At 41.5% G+C, this 17,886-nt stretch overlaps 1 protein-coding gene across 1 annotated transcript in view; it reads right to left on the bottom strand.

The window, feature by feature from the left end:
- Shroom2 (shroom family member 2) overlaps positions 1-15,028 on the bottom strand; it is a 142,007-nt gene extending 126,979 nt beyond the window's left edge. The window contains exon 1 of the mRNA XM_052171428.1: positions 14,667-15,028. Within this exon, the coding sequence (XP_052027388.1) occupies positions 14,667-14,831 (165 nt within the window). The 5' untranslated portion in view covers positions 14,832-15,028. The remainder of the gene's footprint in view (positions 1-14,666) is intronic.
- Between the last annotated feature and the right edge of the window lie 2,858 nt (positions 15,029-17,886).

Genomic DNA, 17,886 nt, shown 5'->3' on the forward strand with positions numbered 1-17,886 from the left:
TCCATTCCTCTTTGCTAGGATTCCATGGATTGAACTTTGGTTGCAAAGCTTGAACAGCAAGTCCCTTTAACCTGCTGACCCATTTCACCAGTCCCAATATTTTTAAATTGCTAGTTTAAATTCTGTGTAAGCAGCCTCTAGCCAAAATGACCAATTTTATTCCTTCATGAAGCACGTGGTTCCTCCCTATACACAGAGCCCCACAGATACCATGCCTAGCGGATGAAGGTAGGGGAGAATGTAACAAGCATAAAACACAAGAAAAAACTCCCCAAATGAAAATGCCTAGGCAAAGTTAGTAAATACCAACAAACCCACTGGCTCATCAAGAGGCACTTAGATGGAATCCTTTCTGTGGTGTGTCCATGCCTTCCACCTGAGTAAATGAATAATATTTAACAACTCACCAGGAAGATTATGTGAAAACTACATATTTATGATCAACTGGTTATAGAAGTTTAATGAGAGAGAATTCTCAAAGATGATTAATAGATTTAGTAATAAACCTATAGTCAAGATTAGAAATCCAGGAGACTAGAAAAGATAAATGATTCCCATTTGGCTCAGAACCAAACTCAGTGCTCTGAAAAAACTGAGCCATCTCTCTAGCCCCAAAAGTCATTCCTTCACATTTCAAAGTGAACAAGTTAAACTTCTTTTGATCTGTCTTCTGATTCCAAAGATTTGGCAGTATAATTCTTTTTTGTGTGTTTGTTTTCCTTTTTGAGCTATGCCTTTATGTAGCCTGAAACTAATTATATAATAGCAGAAGTTAACCTTGAATTCCTGATCCTCCTGCCTCCACTTTCTAAGTGCTAAGAGTTATGATTTCTGTGCCACCACACCCAGTTTGACAATGTGATTCTTAAGATAATTTTCTTCAAGCATTTAATCATTAAGTCTTACACTGTTTTTAGCACAGAATTCCTGAGTAGAGAAAAAAATAAATATAGCTATACTTCCACAAGGATCATATTATGTTTAAGCTACTAATCAATGTATTTTCTGTGTCTATGTTTGCTGGTTATGGATCAAACCCAACACTTTGCTCATAAGAATCAAGTGCCCTATCAATGAACTATATCCCCAGGCAATATTAAAATACCACCATGCCACCATGCACACAACTTTACAAGCATATGTAAGACTAACACTGATAAATATCAGGTTGTTTGCAAATTTACAAACATATGCACAATTAACATACAGATAAAATTTCATCACATACAGAATCTGGATCTGTAGACTAAGAATGACCTTTACCTACTTCACAAATGCAGGAAGGACTTTCTGCTACTTACATAGCATTTCCTCACATCTTCCCTGGATATCTGGGGCCCTCATCTTTATCTACTTTCACACTGCTGATCCAACTCATATGTGTCTATGTGCTGCTATTATTCCTCAAGGGAAGAAAAAGTCTGCAACTCAGGATTATAATTAGCTAATCTGATGAAGGCAGCTCCAATAATGACCACTTAACAAGTAGCTTTCCCTGAAACATGTTCTGCACTTAAAGCCATGTGGTTAAGAAAAGGACAGCAGTGCCAGGTCAAAGGTACAAACTCCAACATCATTACATCACCCAGTCCTACCTGAGGGCTAATTATCTACCCTAAGCATTCGCCCAGCTTTCTGCTCTTCCTCTACAGAATTTCCAAGTAAGCATCTACAGACCTGGAGGAAAAGCAAGACTAGGTGAAATTTAAATTACTGACTAAAAGGAAAGGCTAGAGTTGAAGAAGCCACAGGTGTGGAAGTCTCACATTACATAATAATTATGTAAGGAATAAGCTGTGTGCTAACTGGACAACCACTGTGATTGTTCCAACAAAGTAAAATATGTCCTTCTACACAGGTATCAAGCATATATTCTGTCCCTTGAGCATATTTGTTAAAAGAAAAACTTTTGATTAGTGCCAGGATTTCATTTGTTAGAACAGTCTGACTTAATAAGCAATCCAGGAACCAAAACACAATGCACATTTGTTTCATGTAGTAGGTGAATGTACAGTTGTAGTAGTTTCATGTATAAGGTGAATGATCATGCTGTTCATATAGAAGTACTATGTGAATGACCACCATATCCTGGGAAACAACCTTATTAGTCATTCAAGGACCTATGTTGATAAAGGCCTACTCTGAAACTTTATCTTTATCCCAACCAGGCAGAGGGGGACTTTCTGAGGGGGGGGGCAAGTATAAAACGGTAGACATTTCTTCTGTTTGCACTTCACTGAGAAGGATGGTCACACAACCATACCTAGCTGCATGGGAAGCAGCTACATGGAGTTTTCCACAAAGCACACCCACACCATACCTGTGAATCCAACTCCTTGAATGATTTTCTATTACAAATCAAAGAAATGAGATAAAATGTAGCCCGATGTCTTTCCCACTAGTTTCATTCACCTTAAAAAAAAAATCACCTTTGACAACTCCTTTTGATCTGAAAGAACATTTATATTACTATAAAATTAGCAAAATGCATTGCTGTTCATTTGTATTATAATAAGTATTACTTTAAAAATTAAGTTTTGAGGGATAGAAGAAAAGAATTATTTCTAGGGCTACATAAAATGCAAACAACAGACTAAAGCTAATATTAGATGTAGCTTTTACTTTTTTCTTTTTTCTTGGATATATTCTTTATTTACATTTCAAATATTATCCCCTTTCCTGGTTTCTCCCCCTCCTGGATATCCCCTATCTAATCCTCCCTCCCCCTGCTTCTATGAGGGTGTTCCTCCACCCACCCAACTCCCACCTCCCTGTCCTACATACCCCTTCACTAGGACATCTATCGAGCCTTCATAGGACCAGGGACCTCTCCTCCTATTGATGACTGACAAGGCTGTCCTCTGCTACATATGTAGCTAGAGCCATGTTTACCCCTTGGTTGACGGCCTAGTCCCTGGGAGCTCGGGGGTGGGAGGGGTCTGGTTGGTTGATATTGTTCTTCCTATGAGGTTGCAAACCCCTTCAGAAATACAGAGGCAGATGTTCACAGTCAACCATTGGACTGAGCACAGGGTCCCCAATGGAAGAATTAAAGAAAGGACTATAGGAGTTTTTACTTTTATTTATTTATGTATCTATAATTTGCAGCTTTGGATCAAACTCAGGGCCTTGCCCACACTATATAAGCCCTCTACCAGTGAAGAACATCCCCAAATTAGATGTATCTTTAACTTAAATGCATTTATCTATGAACCCCATACTAATAAGTATTAACAAAATCACCTTGGTACATATTAAATTAATTTCTTTTTCTTTCTTTCTTTCTTTCTCTCTCTCTTTTTTTTTTTTTTTTTTTTTTTTTTTTGGTTTTTCAAGACAGGGTTTCTCTGGGTAGCCCTGACTGGCTGTCCTGGAACTCACTCTGTAGACCAGGCTGGCCTCAAACTCAGAAATCCGCCTGCCTCTGCCTCCCAAATGCTGGGATTACCATGCAAAATCCAGCTCAAATTCTGTCTATAGTAAAAAAAAAGTACTTTGATACCGTGGTGATTTAAATATGCTTGGCACTAATAGGGAGTGGCACTATTAGGAGGTGTAGCCTTGGTGAAGGAAGTATGTCACTGGGGTTGGGTTTGAGGCCCTCCTCTATCTGTCTGAAGACAGTCTGTTCCTGGCTTTCATTGGATGAAGATATAGAACTCTCTGCTCCTCCAGCAACCATGCCTGTGTGGAGGCTGTGATGCTTCCTGCCATGATGATAATGAACTGAACCTCAAAAAGAACCTATAAACCAGCCCCAGTCAATCTTTGTCCTTTATAAGAATTGCCTTCACAGCAACGGAAACCCTAACTAAGACAGAAGTATACATAAACAGTTTATTGAAAAAAAAATTCTAGGTTTTATAATGAATCAGGATTGAGTAGAGGAGAGGAAGTAGAGAATGAATTCAAGTTGATTAGAACTAGTTTTACATGCTGATTCGTTTAATCCCCCACAGTAATACAATAAAACAGAAATGATTCTTAAGTTTAACAAACTGGAGGATAGAGGGCTAAAAAGGCTAAGGGCCAAGTAAAAGAACTAGCTCTGAACACAAGCAGGCATTGACAACTTATTACTAGTGGATGGCCTCCCTCAGGCTGGAACTACTAAGGCCAGAATATGGAACACAACTACTCTTCTGTCTTGTTCAGTCAGCTGAACAAGGGAAGAATCTCTTCTATTGTTAGCCCTTCCACCATGCAGTCCACTCTACACAAAAATATGTGCAAAAGTTACTATATATAAGGATATGACCAATCTCAAAAGAAACAACCTGAGGTTTAGACTTCCAGTATTTCCCAGAAAAAGTCTCACTGGGTTGCTCAAGCATATGCACAGCATATGTAATTTAAGGCAATTTGTTCTTTAATGCAAGGAGATGTCCAAAGAACACCAGAAACTTCTGTCAGAGAAGAAAGAAGGCCAAACAAATAATAAAAGCCAACTCTAGAAACAAAATCCTTATGGAAAATGAATAGTTTTGAAAACCAGCTCAGTATTATTAGACGAAAGAATTAGTCAAAAAGATAAAATCTGTATGCTGTAAAAAAAAAAAAAAAAAAAAAAAAAAAAAAAAAAAAAAAAAAAAAAAAAAACCTGAAATGAAATTTGGAATTTGAAAAAAAAAAAAAAAAACATGAAGCCACATATTTGAAGCTCAATGGAAGGATTGGAAGATACGGTTAAACAAAATCTCCCAAGATCAAAACTACAAGTAAATGAAAAATACAAGAGAAAAATAGAGAAAGTCTAACAAAACATGTACCAGAAATGTCTGACCTCATTTCTGTAATATTATGCACTACAGAAAATGGAGAATGGTGACCACCATCAGAGTGGCAAGATAACCCCTAATATTGCAAAGTGAAGAAAAGCTACATTGGTGTGTATAAAAAATATGAAGAGATGTGTATCATCACTGGGGATTTACAATAAATAATAATTGCAGAAGAAATTAAGCAATGAAATAATCTCAATCTTTCTCTTTCTCTTTCTCTCTCTCTCTCTCTCTCTCTCTCTCTCTCTCTCTCTCTCTCTCTCTGGGATAGAGTGTCTCTGTCTAACAGCTGTGTCTGAACTGGAACTCCCTCTGTAGACTAGTCTGACCTCAACCTCAGAGATCCACTTGTCTCCGTCTCCCAAGTGCAATCTTATATAGGAAAAATAATCACAATATGCCTGTACTCTCCTCCTGTGGGCCTAGTAGTGACATCATTTGCCATCCAAATCATTGGAATAGGGTGTAACTCAGTGGGGAAACACTTGTGTAGACTAAACACAGTACTAAGTTCATCCTCAATACCACAAAATACTAAAAGTAAATATAGAAAGCAAGCTTTAAAAATCTTGGCAATTGAGGATATATCTCAGTGGGAGAGATATTAACCTAGAATATATGAGGCTCTGGGTTCTATCTCTACCACCACAAAGAAAAAAACATAAAATATAAGCACTGAAAATTGTTAACCTAATCCTCAGAGTGTTCTAGTTTTGGTTCTGTTGCTATGATAAATAAAATGAGCAAAATAAACTTGGGGAGGAAGGGTTTATTTTATCTTACAGGTATTAGTGCTGTATGAAGAGAAGGAACCTGGAGGTAGTATGAATTAAGGTAGAGGCTATGGAGGAGTGCTGCCTACTGGCTAGCTCTCCACAGCTGGCTCAGCCCACTTTCTCACACAAACCCTGGGATTACCTGCCCTGGTGTGACACTGCCTACACTGGGCTAGGCCCTCCCCCACAAATAACCAATCAGAATAATGCACCACAGGCTTGCCTCCATGTCATTCAGGGGATAGAAGCATTTTCACAAAGGGATTACCTCTTCCCAGATGATGTTAGGTTGTGTCAAGCTGACCAAAAACTAACCAGCACACAGAAAACATCTACCACCATCTGGGGTTGTTTGGCTGTCACTAGTTGTCACTGAGGAGCCATTAGCTAAGAGGCTAGGGGTTGTGCTGAGCATCCTACCTTGTACAAATGACCTCATGATAAAGAATCATTTGGTCCCAAATATCAATAATGTCCAAGTATTTTGAAAAAATTTTGTAGCCAAAATTATGGTATAGGATCCACTGGGCATGGTAGGAAAGACAAGAAATACGCCTGGGGAGTTGGGAGAGGAAAGATTAACAGAGGAGTTTTTACAGAGGCAAGACTAAATCCTAGTTTATAGTACAAAGAAAAAGTAATAAAAACCAGAGTAACAGCTATAAAAATTATAAATGGACTGTTTAAGGATAAGAATCCATGTGCTAAAAGAAATAAATGAAAGAGTTTCAATAGTTGGTACTGTACCTCACTGGTGATCATGGTGTATCTATACAGACAAAAAGCACCTGGTAATTCAGAGTACATAAGAGCCATTTGATTATTTAAACTTTAATACCAAAGAGCCATTTCCATAAACAAAAACAAAGCTGGAATGGATATATTTTTCCCTCTCCCTCTCCCAGCACTTAAGAGGCAAGGAACAACCTGGGCCACATACTTTTGCACCAGCTTAGGTGCTAGAGATCAGACCCAGGGTCTCAGTTAATAGGCACCACAGTTAGCCATTTCTGGGTTTCTTTTGGGCCTAACAATGCACATATGAACTTACAGAACCTGTGGCAAGGCACACAAGGCCTGCACAAGTCCCATCCAGCACTGAGACCCTGAGTGGTAAATGGACAAAATCTTCCACCCCTAACCAAAAAGCTATCTACATTTGATACCAGTGGCAAAAAAAAAAAAAAAAAAGAAAAGAAAAAGAAAAAGAAAAAGAAAAAGAAAGGAAAGGAAAGGAAAAGAAAGGAAAGGAAAGGAAAGGAAAGGAAAGGAAAGGAAAGGAAAGAAAAGAAAAGAAAAGAAAAGAAAAGAAAAGAAAAGAAAAGAAAAGAAAAGAAAATCAGTTTTCTCAGTGGATATATTAACCACATGTCAGGGAAGGTCTCAAATCCAGGAGTGGTTGGCCAACACAAAACAAACTCATTTTGCTTTGTTTAGACATTTTTTTTGTCTTATTAGTATTTTGCTTGTTTATTTTGATTTCTGGTTTTGTGGTTTTTGGTTTGTATGTCTGGTTTTATGTTTTGTTTTTGCTTGTTTAAGAGAAAACATAAAGGTAGAGGGGTGGGAAGGAACTGGGAGGAGTTGGAGATAGGGGAGGGAAAAATATATCAAAATATACTATATGAAAAATATTTTTTAGTATAAAAAGAATGCTGAGTCATATCTTCAAGCACCAGCAATTACCCTCACTCCTGGTCCAGCTGTATGTTTTAAAGTCCTACTAGAATTCTTTCAGAATCCTCCTGTAGGTTAAAATTCTCAGCATACATATATCGAAAGAGCCTAACCTTCCAGATCCTGTACAATTTCTCCTATAAGGCCTTGGCCCCACACCTTTCTAGTGTCTGAAAATAAAAGACAGCCTGAATAAAAAGTCCATTCAGCCTTTATACCCTGAAATTATCTTGCTGAATGTTTCCTCCTTGCCTGGCATGCAAAGAAAAGTTCCACAGACCCCAGGACTTTTCCTCCATCGCTTCTAAGAGTTGGGCCATAAATCCAAGCCTATTTGCATGCTGACACAAAACAACTTCTGCAAGGAGATAATTCCAAAATGCATTTTAAAAAGTCCTCCGAAGTAATATACAAGTGCTAAAGCAAACCCATCTCATTATGTCCAAGTGCAAACTACTATTTATTATTCGACATGTAGCTCTTAGGCAAACTAGCTTTCTACCTTTATTATTTTCCCAAGAGATAAATGTTAGGACATGTTAAGCAATACTCCTACCTCAGCCAGGAAGACCGAATTCAGCACAACACAGAAGTGTGGGGCATAGCTCAGGTTTATAGTTTTTTGTAATGGTGGAAACCTCTGGATTTATAGATGTGAGTCACATACTCTAGTGCCTCCCATAGGGAGAATCCTCCATGACTTGAACCTGAAAGCCTCCAGCTATAAGACCTTGGAGTACATCTTTAGGCACTGTGCCTGGCTCCCCACCCCCTGTGCCTAAAACATCTCTGAAGAAACAAGGATTAGAATTCCACAAGGCCAAGTTAATTTGCAAGCTGGAAGAGGTAATAAAGATATATTTGAAAGCCAGTTGGCAAGGCAAGTCTCCCAAGTGAAAAGGCCTTTCAGCACAGGAAAGAAAACTTACCTAGTGTTTTTTAACCAGACTTTGAATTTTCACTACAAATATATCTTTAGAGTTACACTCGTCCTAATAAATCCAAATCCTGCTGTGACTACCATTGCATAGAGACAGGGTTTTACAATTCTGAGGACTTATATGACCTTAGCACCCTAGTGTGAGGAGGTGGGAGGTGGGAAGGAGACCCAAGCTCTCTCAGACACTAACAAAGTAGTAGTTTGGCCTGCTGTAAACTGTATGGCACATAGAAGTGAACCAAGATCCAGACAGAAGTTCACATTTATCTTTCCACTGCTAAATTCAATGATTCCCACTTTCAAAATTTCAACTAGAACTTCATGCCTTTAGAAAGCTCTGGATCAAGTCCCAGCAAACTCACCACCACCACAGGCACCACCAAAACAAAAAACAAAGACAAAAATCCTTTAAACATAGTAGCGCACACTTATAATCTCAGGACTCAATGACTCAAGTAATCTGACACAGATTTCCAGGCCAGTTTGGTGAGGTCCTGTCTCAAAATCAAATACAGGGGATAGGGATAGAACTTATATGGTAAACTACCTCACTGTCTCTAAAAATCCCTAGCATCATACCCCATAGCTCTGGAGGCATAGAACTGTAAAAGACCTAGTTGGAGTCAGGAGTACAAGAAGTTTAAGACATCCTTCTCTGTATACCAAGTTTGAGGCCCACCTTGGCTCTATGGAGATTCTGTCTAAAGAATAAACAAGGTCTGGAAAGATTACTCAGTGATTATAAGCACTAGCTGCTCTTGCAGAGAATTCAGGTTCAGTTCCCGGTACCCACACAGTTAGCAACACACACAGCAGCTCACAACCTTCTGTACTTCTCCATCCAACCTATTTTCTGGCCTCTGTGGACACTGTGCACTTACATGCAGGTAAACCACTTATGTAAATAAAATAAAAATAAAACTTAAAAAACACAAACAAAAGGGTACAAGGAACAAACCATTGGGCTACTGTTCTAACATCTCTGATCTCAGGCCACCATGACCTAACTCTACACAGCCTCTAAACTCCTTTTTCAATCATTAAGGTATTTTCAATCACTAAGGTTACACAATAGGTCTCACACATGTACCCATCACCAATTGCTTGTCCTTGTCTATAAAACACTTCCATGTATCCTACACCACTGTAGTGCACATACACAAATACACACATCAAGAGAGTTGTATTTCCTAAAGACAATTTGAAAACTAGGTTTTCAAAGGAGCTTGCCAGGAAGGCCAAGCTAGCCCAGGTCCTGATGAATGTGTTCTTAGCAATTTCTGGCATTCTTAAGGGGGGAAGGGGGCTTTAATAAATGATGAATAGCCAGGGCCAGGGCTTCATTCCTTCTTCCTTGATAAACATTCCTGAGGTTGCAGGGGGCCTCCTGAAACCCAGCTGGCAGATGCAACTCTCCAGTGGGTGACATCATAGAAATGAGCATGGTCTCCTCCCCCACTCAAATTCTCAGTGGCTAAATTGATAGAGAAAGGAACAAGTAACACCAGCAAGATTTGCTAGGAATGTCACTCAGTGGTAGAGCATTTGCAAAGCCCCGTTTCCATAATATAGGAAAAAAGGAAGCGGGTAGGGGCAGGGGGAACAACAACAACCCTCTGGCTCATCTACTTGCAAATTCTCATCAGCTAAATAGAAAATTAACTGTGTAATATTCCGGTGCCCTGGGAATTTCTGAACACATGAATACTCTCAAAGAATATTACCAAGTCATGACACCTCTTAGAAACTGCAGGTTGTTTCTGTTTTTCCTGCAATATCAGAATGAAGAAATGAAGTTTAATGTGCTTTCTTTTTTTTTTTTTTTTTTTGGTGGAAGACACACACACGTTTATTTGCTAATGGTAGCAAAATTTCAAGCTGCAATGTTATAAATATACTAAGAAGTTATGACTCCTAATGCTACCCTTCAGCAGAGGTCTTGTAGAGTTTCAGGTCTGCATCTAAAATTCTACAAACACTACTACTTTTTGGGGAAAGTTAATGTCGTTTAACTTCAAAACTGATCCTGAGAAAAATCAGACCTTCTCCAGCATCTACTTTGATTGCCCATAAAGCACACAGTTCTGGGGAGTCCCCGCTCTCTATTTCCTTTTTCCAACTACAAAAATGCAGATGAAGCAAGTACTTGTTTGCATTTTACTGTGTAAATAAAGCCTTTTCTCAAAGCCAAGAGCTCATCTCAAAAAGAAAAACAGACCTACATGAAAACACTGGAAATGCCAAGAACCTTCAAACACATCACCAAAAGGCCACTATTTTAAAAAAATAAAAGTCCAAAGTCTTTAAAAGAAAAGGCGACACACCAGGAGGCAGTGTCTGGAAACATGCAGACTGTCATACCTGGAGACATGTGCCAATGTCCTTCAATAGGTAGAAGCCAAAGAAGCAGCTAAATGGGACAACAGAGCACAGAAGAGACCCCACAACAGAATATTAATGATGCCAAGATGGAAAAACTGCCACCCTACAGATGACATCGAGTTACTCAATATAAATAAGACAGCAAGGGAGTTCGGTCACAAGCAGATAGCATCTGCTGGCCAGGAAGCAAGACAGATATTCACAACCAGAGTCTGACTTTCAAGGTCCTGCCATGTCTGTGGCCTCAGAGTCCACCATTTTACCCTCACTTGATCATAGCTGTTAATCCACAAAATGGGCCAATATGACTTCTTCAGTTAAAAAACAGGACTAAATCAGCCTGATTTTTTTTCTTTACCATCTCTTCTGGTTTTGTTTTGTCCTGTGATGCTGAAGGTCATACTCAGCATCTTGTGTAGGCTAGGCAAGATGCACTCCAACTAGCTACACACACACACACACACACACACACACACACACACATCTCCAGCCCCTCCCAGTTCTAAGATATGTGCTCATAAAAGATCTTCAAATGATAGTCATATTATTATCAAAAGAAAGTGTCCTCTTAAATTAGATCAATCTACTCCCAAGTCAGTATCAGCTAAACAGAAAATTATTAATAAACAGAATTAAAATTATAATAGAAATATAATGTAAATATAAAAATATAGTTCTAATTAACAGAAAATTAAACAGAAAGCCCTTGTGGTATACCAAGGATCCAACATATTACTATCACATAGATTTTTTTAAATGGAAAAAGAACTATCAGAAAAACATATTTAATAAGCTTCAATAACATTTCAGTAGCTACTAGAAAAGTAAAAATTTAGATTAAAGTAAATTGCAGGTGAAGAACAATTTTCCACTAATTGGCTGTAAAACATGTTTTTTTTCTGAGATTTTATTTCACATGTATGAATGTTTGTCTGAATGTATGTCTGCATAACACGTGCAGACACTGCCTGTGGAGCCAGTAGAAAGTGTCAGGTTCCCTAGGACTGGGGTTACAGAAGTTGTAAGCTACCACAGGAGTGCTTGAAATGGCATATGGATCCTCTGGAAAAACCACCCATGTTCTTAACCACTGAGCTATCTCTCTACTGAGCCCTTCATCATTTTTCAATAATATGGCAAACAATTACCAGAGTCCATGCTGTAAGCAAGCACCACTGATAATTGCTTTGTTTTTACTTTTACTGTATGTGTACCATGGTGTTCTTGTGGGTTTCAGAAGTTAAACTCGGGTCATCAGGCTTAGTGGCAGTGCCTTTAGGAGCTAAGTCATCTAGCTGGGCCTATCCACTAATATTCTTAATACTAAAGAATCGACAAGTATATGACACACTGTTAGTTCTATACAATAGAGCCTGTGGTAAAAGAAAATGCATGTGCACAAACACAGGAGTGACAGCACATGAATGTCTATGTGTGCACAGAAGTACAAAAACCCCAAGTTGTTCTGAGTCCTGTCCATCCTAAGCAACGAGCTTACAATTTTTTCAGTTATAATGAAACGTGAAAATTTATGCATAGGTGAGACTATAGCTCAGTAGTACAGCTTAGCATAGCTGACTTTTACCAGCACCTACTTCCATTTCTAAAAAGCTGAGAGCGAGCCAGGAGACCATCAAACATGTAGAGTTTTGTAAAACCAGGACTGTCTGACACAAAGGAGGACAAAATCCCTCTAGCAAATCTTTCCATTAAAATAACCTCCAACTTTCTTATACAGTGAAAGCCCAAATGCTAGGGCCTAGAGAGATGTCTCAGTACTTAAGAACACTTGTTGCAGAGGACGCATATATACATTCGGATAAAAATATGCATAATTAAAATAAATAAATCTAAAAATACTTTTTAAAAAAATCCTAAAATTTCATACTCAATGATGTATAGCATATTCCCTTTGGTATACAAACAAGTGTGAAGAAGATATATGGAATCTTGTGTTTTTTTTTTTCAAAAGTACATGCCAGATGTGGTAGTTCGGAGTTCAAGGTTATCTCTGAGCTACACAGAAAGCTCAAGACCAGATGCTTGGAATACATGCTTGGGCTAAAGCTCAAAAAAAAAAAAAATCAAAAAGGGGAAAAAAACCAAATATATGCCAACCATGAAGCCATTATATCTGAAATCCCAGTAATTGGAAGGCTGAGGTAAGAGGCTTGAGAGTTCCAAGCCATATCAAGAATATATCAAAAGACTGTCTCAGGAGGAAAAAGAAAAAAACAAACAACAGCAGCAACAATTATGAAACCGTGAAAGAACTGAGAGATTTTCCTGATATATGTTTAATCACATCAGAAATGACCTCTAAAACCTTTATTAAAAGGCGCAGAGGAACATTGGTTGGCTGCTCTTCTAGGGGACCCAGGTTCAATTCCTAGCACTCACCCATGTGGCAGCACGCAACAGTTCCAGGGACTCTGACATCCTCACACAGGCAATATAGGCAGGCAAAACACAATGCACATGAAGCAAAAGTATATATATATATTTAAAGCCACAGATGAGAGTCTCTGAGGTAGTATATCCCTGCAATGCTAGCACTCAGGTGGCTGAGAGGCTGCCAACTTCAAGGCAAGCTAGTGAAACTTAGTAAGCCCTTGTCTCAAAAGTACAAATAAAAATGGGGCTGTAAATAGCCCAGTGGGAGAGCACTTGCCTAGCACTGGCAAGGCTGAGTTCAGTCCTAGTACTAAAAAGAAAAAAGGGCAACGGTACAGATTCGGCCTTGGTATGTAGCTCAGTGGTACAGAACTTGCCTAGCATGTGTAATGCCCTGGGGTTTTCATTCCCTGGAATGGCACAATCAAACAAAAAGAATCCAGTTTGATATAAAGGAATACATAGTGGCTAATTTTGTAACAGGGTGAGGGGTGATTGATGGATTTGAGGTCTTTTGCTGTTTGAACACCACCACCATACCTCTTTTCAAATTCAAGACCGGTGGAGCCACCTAATTCTTCACGTTTTTAATGAGGGTGGGAAGATAAAGGAAATTTGTAAGTCACCTTCACACCTTCGAAAGCCTCTAAGGAGCCAGGAATATTTGCATTTTAAAGGAGACTTTGCCCTTAGGACTGGTAAGACTCAACTGAGCTTAGAGAACAGGGCCCTAGTTTTTTAACCAGAACACTTGAGAGATTGGCTAGTTGTTTGTTTATACAGGTTTATACACGTTTAGTTGGTAAGTATCAAGATGGATTGCATTTTAAGAGAACACGAATTCTAAAGCAATCTACACACACACACACACACTCACACGCCTTCACTAATTGCAAGTAAGGTCCCTTTTCTTACTATCGGAACTCAAAATCTTTTTTTGTTTGTTTTTGTTTTTGTTTTTTTGGATTTGGATTTTTCGAGACAGGGTTTCTCTATATAGCCCTGGCTGTCCTGGAGCTCACTCTATAGACCAGGCTGGCCTCGAACTCAGAAATCCACCTGCCTCTGCCTCCCAGAGTGCTGAGATTACAGGCGTGCACCACCACCGCCCGGCTAGAACTCAAATTCTATTTTAAAGGCAGTCTGAAAAAGTTTCATCAAGATGATCCAGAGCGGGTGGATGTAGGACAGGAAGCCGAAAGTCAGCAAACATTGATGAGCTCCTGAGAATCGTGAAGCTGCCTGGCAGCAGTTTCTAGTACGGGGTTTCAGACTGAAAACCGGTACAGATCAAAAGGGTGACAACCAGGGGCCCTAAACAAGCCAACCAAAGTTTGGAAAGCTGTACCCACTCCCTGGATCCTGGGAAATTTTTTCCCTTCATCTTATGGCAGCCTCGCAGGTGTAGGTCCACCGCTGGACAGGCCAGGAGTCACAGGGGACTGCCAGGCCCTTTCCCAGAGGGGGGAGGGGAAGGAGACCCGGAACAGGAGCCATTGAAACCACCAGCAATGTAGGGAGCCGCCCGAGGGCGGCTAGGATGGAGCCGGAACCATACACCTATGGCTGAACAGAACCCAGTACCCACAGGTGACTCCGACCCAGAAGGCGAGGCCGCTAACCGGACGTCCCATCCAGCGCCCCGAAACCCCGACCAGCCTTCTGGGTCCGCACCACCTCAGGACTGTCACGGGGCAGACCCCGAGGTAGCCTTACCTTGGTGATGACCAGAGGCTCGCCATGCTCGCGGCCGCCCTTTAAGGTGAAGCCCCAAGGGGCGCCGCCGCTCAGCTGCACCTCCACCAGGCGGACGCCGTCGGTCGCTCGCGCCTCAGCTTCGGCCAGGCGCTCGGGCCGTGCACGGGGCTCGGCGCCTTCCATGTCGCGGGGCGCTCAGCCCCTCCGCGCTCAGCCCCTCCAGCCGCTAAGGCCCACGCCCATGCACTCCGGGAAGCACGAACCGGCCCACCACCTAGGAGTCTCCAGGCGTCCGGGCCACCGCCGCCAGCCACTACAGCCGCCGGCCACCGCTGAACTTGCTTTGCAACTTGGAAAGCACTGCGCGGGCCGGACCTGGAGGGAGCGCGGAAAACGGCGCGGGGAGGGGAACGGGGAGGGGGCGGAGCAGGCGCGCTCGTCTTCAGCATGGGCAGGGGAGGGGGAGGGGAGGCGCGCCCCCGGGAGCCGGCACTGGCGGGGGCGCGCACACGGGGTTTTCGCACTGGCTGCTCTAGAGGTCCAAAGGGGTTTCTCTAGTACGCTCAGCCGCTAGGGGTTGAGGCGCGCGCTATGGGGCCAGCGAAACCTGCCCGAACTGGACCTGGTCAGGCATGAGGTCCCAAGGTCCCTCCCGCCCAACTCTAGAGGCGCCGAAGGACTCGGGGAGGGTTAGGCGCCGCCGGGGAGACCCGGTGCAACAGGTGAGGTGGCGGAAGTGTCCAAACCGGACTAGGCGGGACCTGGAGGCGATCGGGAACTGAGTAGCTGCAGGCCAGCCCCTTAAGTGGGAGCGGAATCAACCCAGCGCCTCCTCCTTTGAGCCAGTGAACCGCAATTGCACAGGTGAAGCCCTGACGTTCCCGCTCTCCCGTATGGCTGCACCTTTGCTCCAGCGCCAAGACTCTGGAAAAGCTGTTCCGAGAATCATTAGCACACCAGCTACTCGCAGACACATCCCAAAACTCTGGCCCCGAGGTTAATGCTCTGGACAATTCCTTGCAGCAAAAGGACTCTGGACCTGATCTGTTAAGGGCCTTGTCACTGGCTTGCAAATTCCCTTCTGTGGTACCAGCAGGCAAGCATAATAAATGGCATCCATCCGGTTGGCACTTTTGTGACAATTTAGGAGGCCTTTCTTCCATCCAGTTCCTACCGTTTATGTTCATAAAATTGTGCCTTAAGTTGGGAGGAGGGGTTGCTTAGTGTATGTCTGAACACCATGTGTGTGCCAGACAAGAGGCCAAAAAGAGCAGACATCAGACCCTCTGGGACTGGAGTCATTGATCCTTCTGAGTCACAGTGGATGCTGGGAACCAAACCCAGCTGAGCTATCTCTCCATCCCCTTGCCACAAGTTCTTAAAAATGTGTTCTGCGCCTACATCCTCAAAGGAGGAACTAGTTATTTGAAGTTAATGAAAGTTTGCTACTCTTTACATTTTTATTCATTAATTTTAGAAATTATCTCAAAATCTGTGTAGCCACAGATGACTGAATTCCCTTCTATTCTCTTGCCTGCATCTCTCCAAGTGCTGTGATTCCAGATATGAGCCATCATGCCTATTAATACTTTGCTGGTTTTCCATTTCCATTAAACTAGCCCACCTTAGAAATATATACACTGGTAGGAGTTTACTTTTTTTTCAAAGGGGAAAAGTTTTTTTTTCCCATTAATGTTTGTATTGTACCAGGAGGCCATTCCTGTTTTCCCCCAAACAGTTCCATCCTGATACTTTCAGCACCTGATGGCTCTGGCAGGGGGAAGCAAGGACCACCAGGAGAACACTGGACCAAGAACACCTTTAGGCTCAGCCACCGTGAAGCTTGGATAAGGAAGCTCAACTCTAGTCAGTTTTTTCAAACAGACCAGATGCATCCCATAACAGAGACAGTGTCTCGGCTACTTTTTTTCCTTTCCTGTTTTCTTTTTATTATTATTTGTTGTTGCTAGTGGGATTTTTGTTTTGTTTTGTTTGTGGGGGTTCTTTTTTTGAGACAGGATTTTTCTGTGTAACCTTGGCTGTCCAAACTTGCTCTGTAGATCAGGCTGGCTGGCCTCAAACTCAGAGATCCCCCTTCTACCTCCCAAGTGTTGACATTAAAGGCATAAGCCACCACTGCCCAACTGTTTTGGTTACTTTTCTTTTATTGTGATAAAACACCATGACCAAAGCAACTTATGACAGAAAATATTTAGTTTGGTTTACAGTTTTAGAGGATTAGAGCCCATAATGGCGCTGAGAGTTCACATCTTGATCTACAACCACAAGACAGAGAGGGAGAACACACCAGAAATGCCAGGAGTGTTTTGAAACCTAAACCACCAAGCCTGCCCCTAGTGACACACTTCCTCTAACAAGGCCACGCCTCCAAGACCAAGTATTCAAATATACAAGTCTATGGGGGCCATTCTCATTCAAAGCACCACACAGTGATTTCAGTGTTTTCATAAATTTATCATTACTTGTGTGCAGCCATCAAACTCTTTATAGTCCCCTTTCTCCTCCTCCATCTCTTTATCTTCTTTTGACATGGGATCTTATTCTGTAGCTCATGCTGGCCTTGGAACTTCTTGTAAAATCAAGGTGGCATCCAATTCTGGACCCAGCTGCTTTTGCTTCTGGAACACTGGAATGACAAGAGGGCCTCAGGACACTCAATGTCCCTAACAGTTTATGTTCATTATATACTAATTGTCAGGTTGCCCATCTGCCACTTTAAAGGATCATACATTTTTTCTAAGTTTCTTTCTTAAGCTTAGGTGCAATTTCATATTTTCTGGCATCTGTTTTATAGTCTTCATGCTAGATATTGCTCCCTGTTGTATATCCTGTGACTGCACATGAGGCTATTATTGTCTGTATTGACATTGGTAAATATACTAAGGAGACTGGGTTGAGTTATGTGGCTGCCAGAAGAAGATGGCCACTTACCTTCCTAAATTTATTCATCCATGTTTTGTGGGGGTATCCAAGTTGACTGCATCTGCCCTTGCTCTCATCACACCTAGAATTCTGTTTCTCCTGTATCTTGAGAAAATATCAAAATCTTGAATCAGGTGACAGGGCCAGTGAGTAAGCCCAGCAAGTAAAGTGCTTGTCACTTAAACCTGACAGCCTGAGTTCAACCCCTGGAACCCATTTAAAAGTGGAAGAAGGTAAGAACCACCCTCACAGAATTCTACGTGAGTACACACGCAAACACCACCATGGCACACAC

The sequence above is a fragment of the Apodemus sylvaticus genome, chromosome X (genome assembly GCF_947179515.1).
Source record: "Apodemus sylvaticus chromosome X, mApoSyl1.1, whole genome shotgun sequence".
Classification (NCBI taxonomy): domain Eukaryota; kingdom Metazoa; phylum Chordata; class Mammalia; order Rodentia; family Muridae; genus Apodemus; species Apodemus sylvaticus.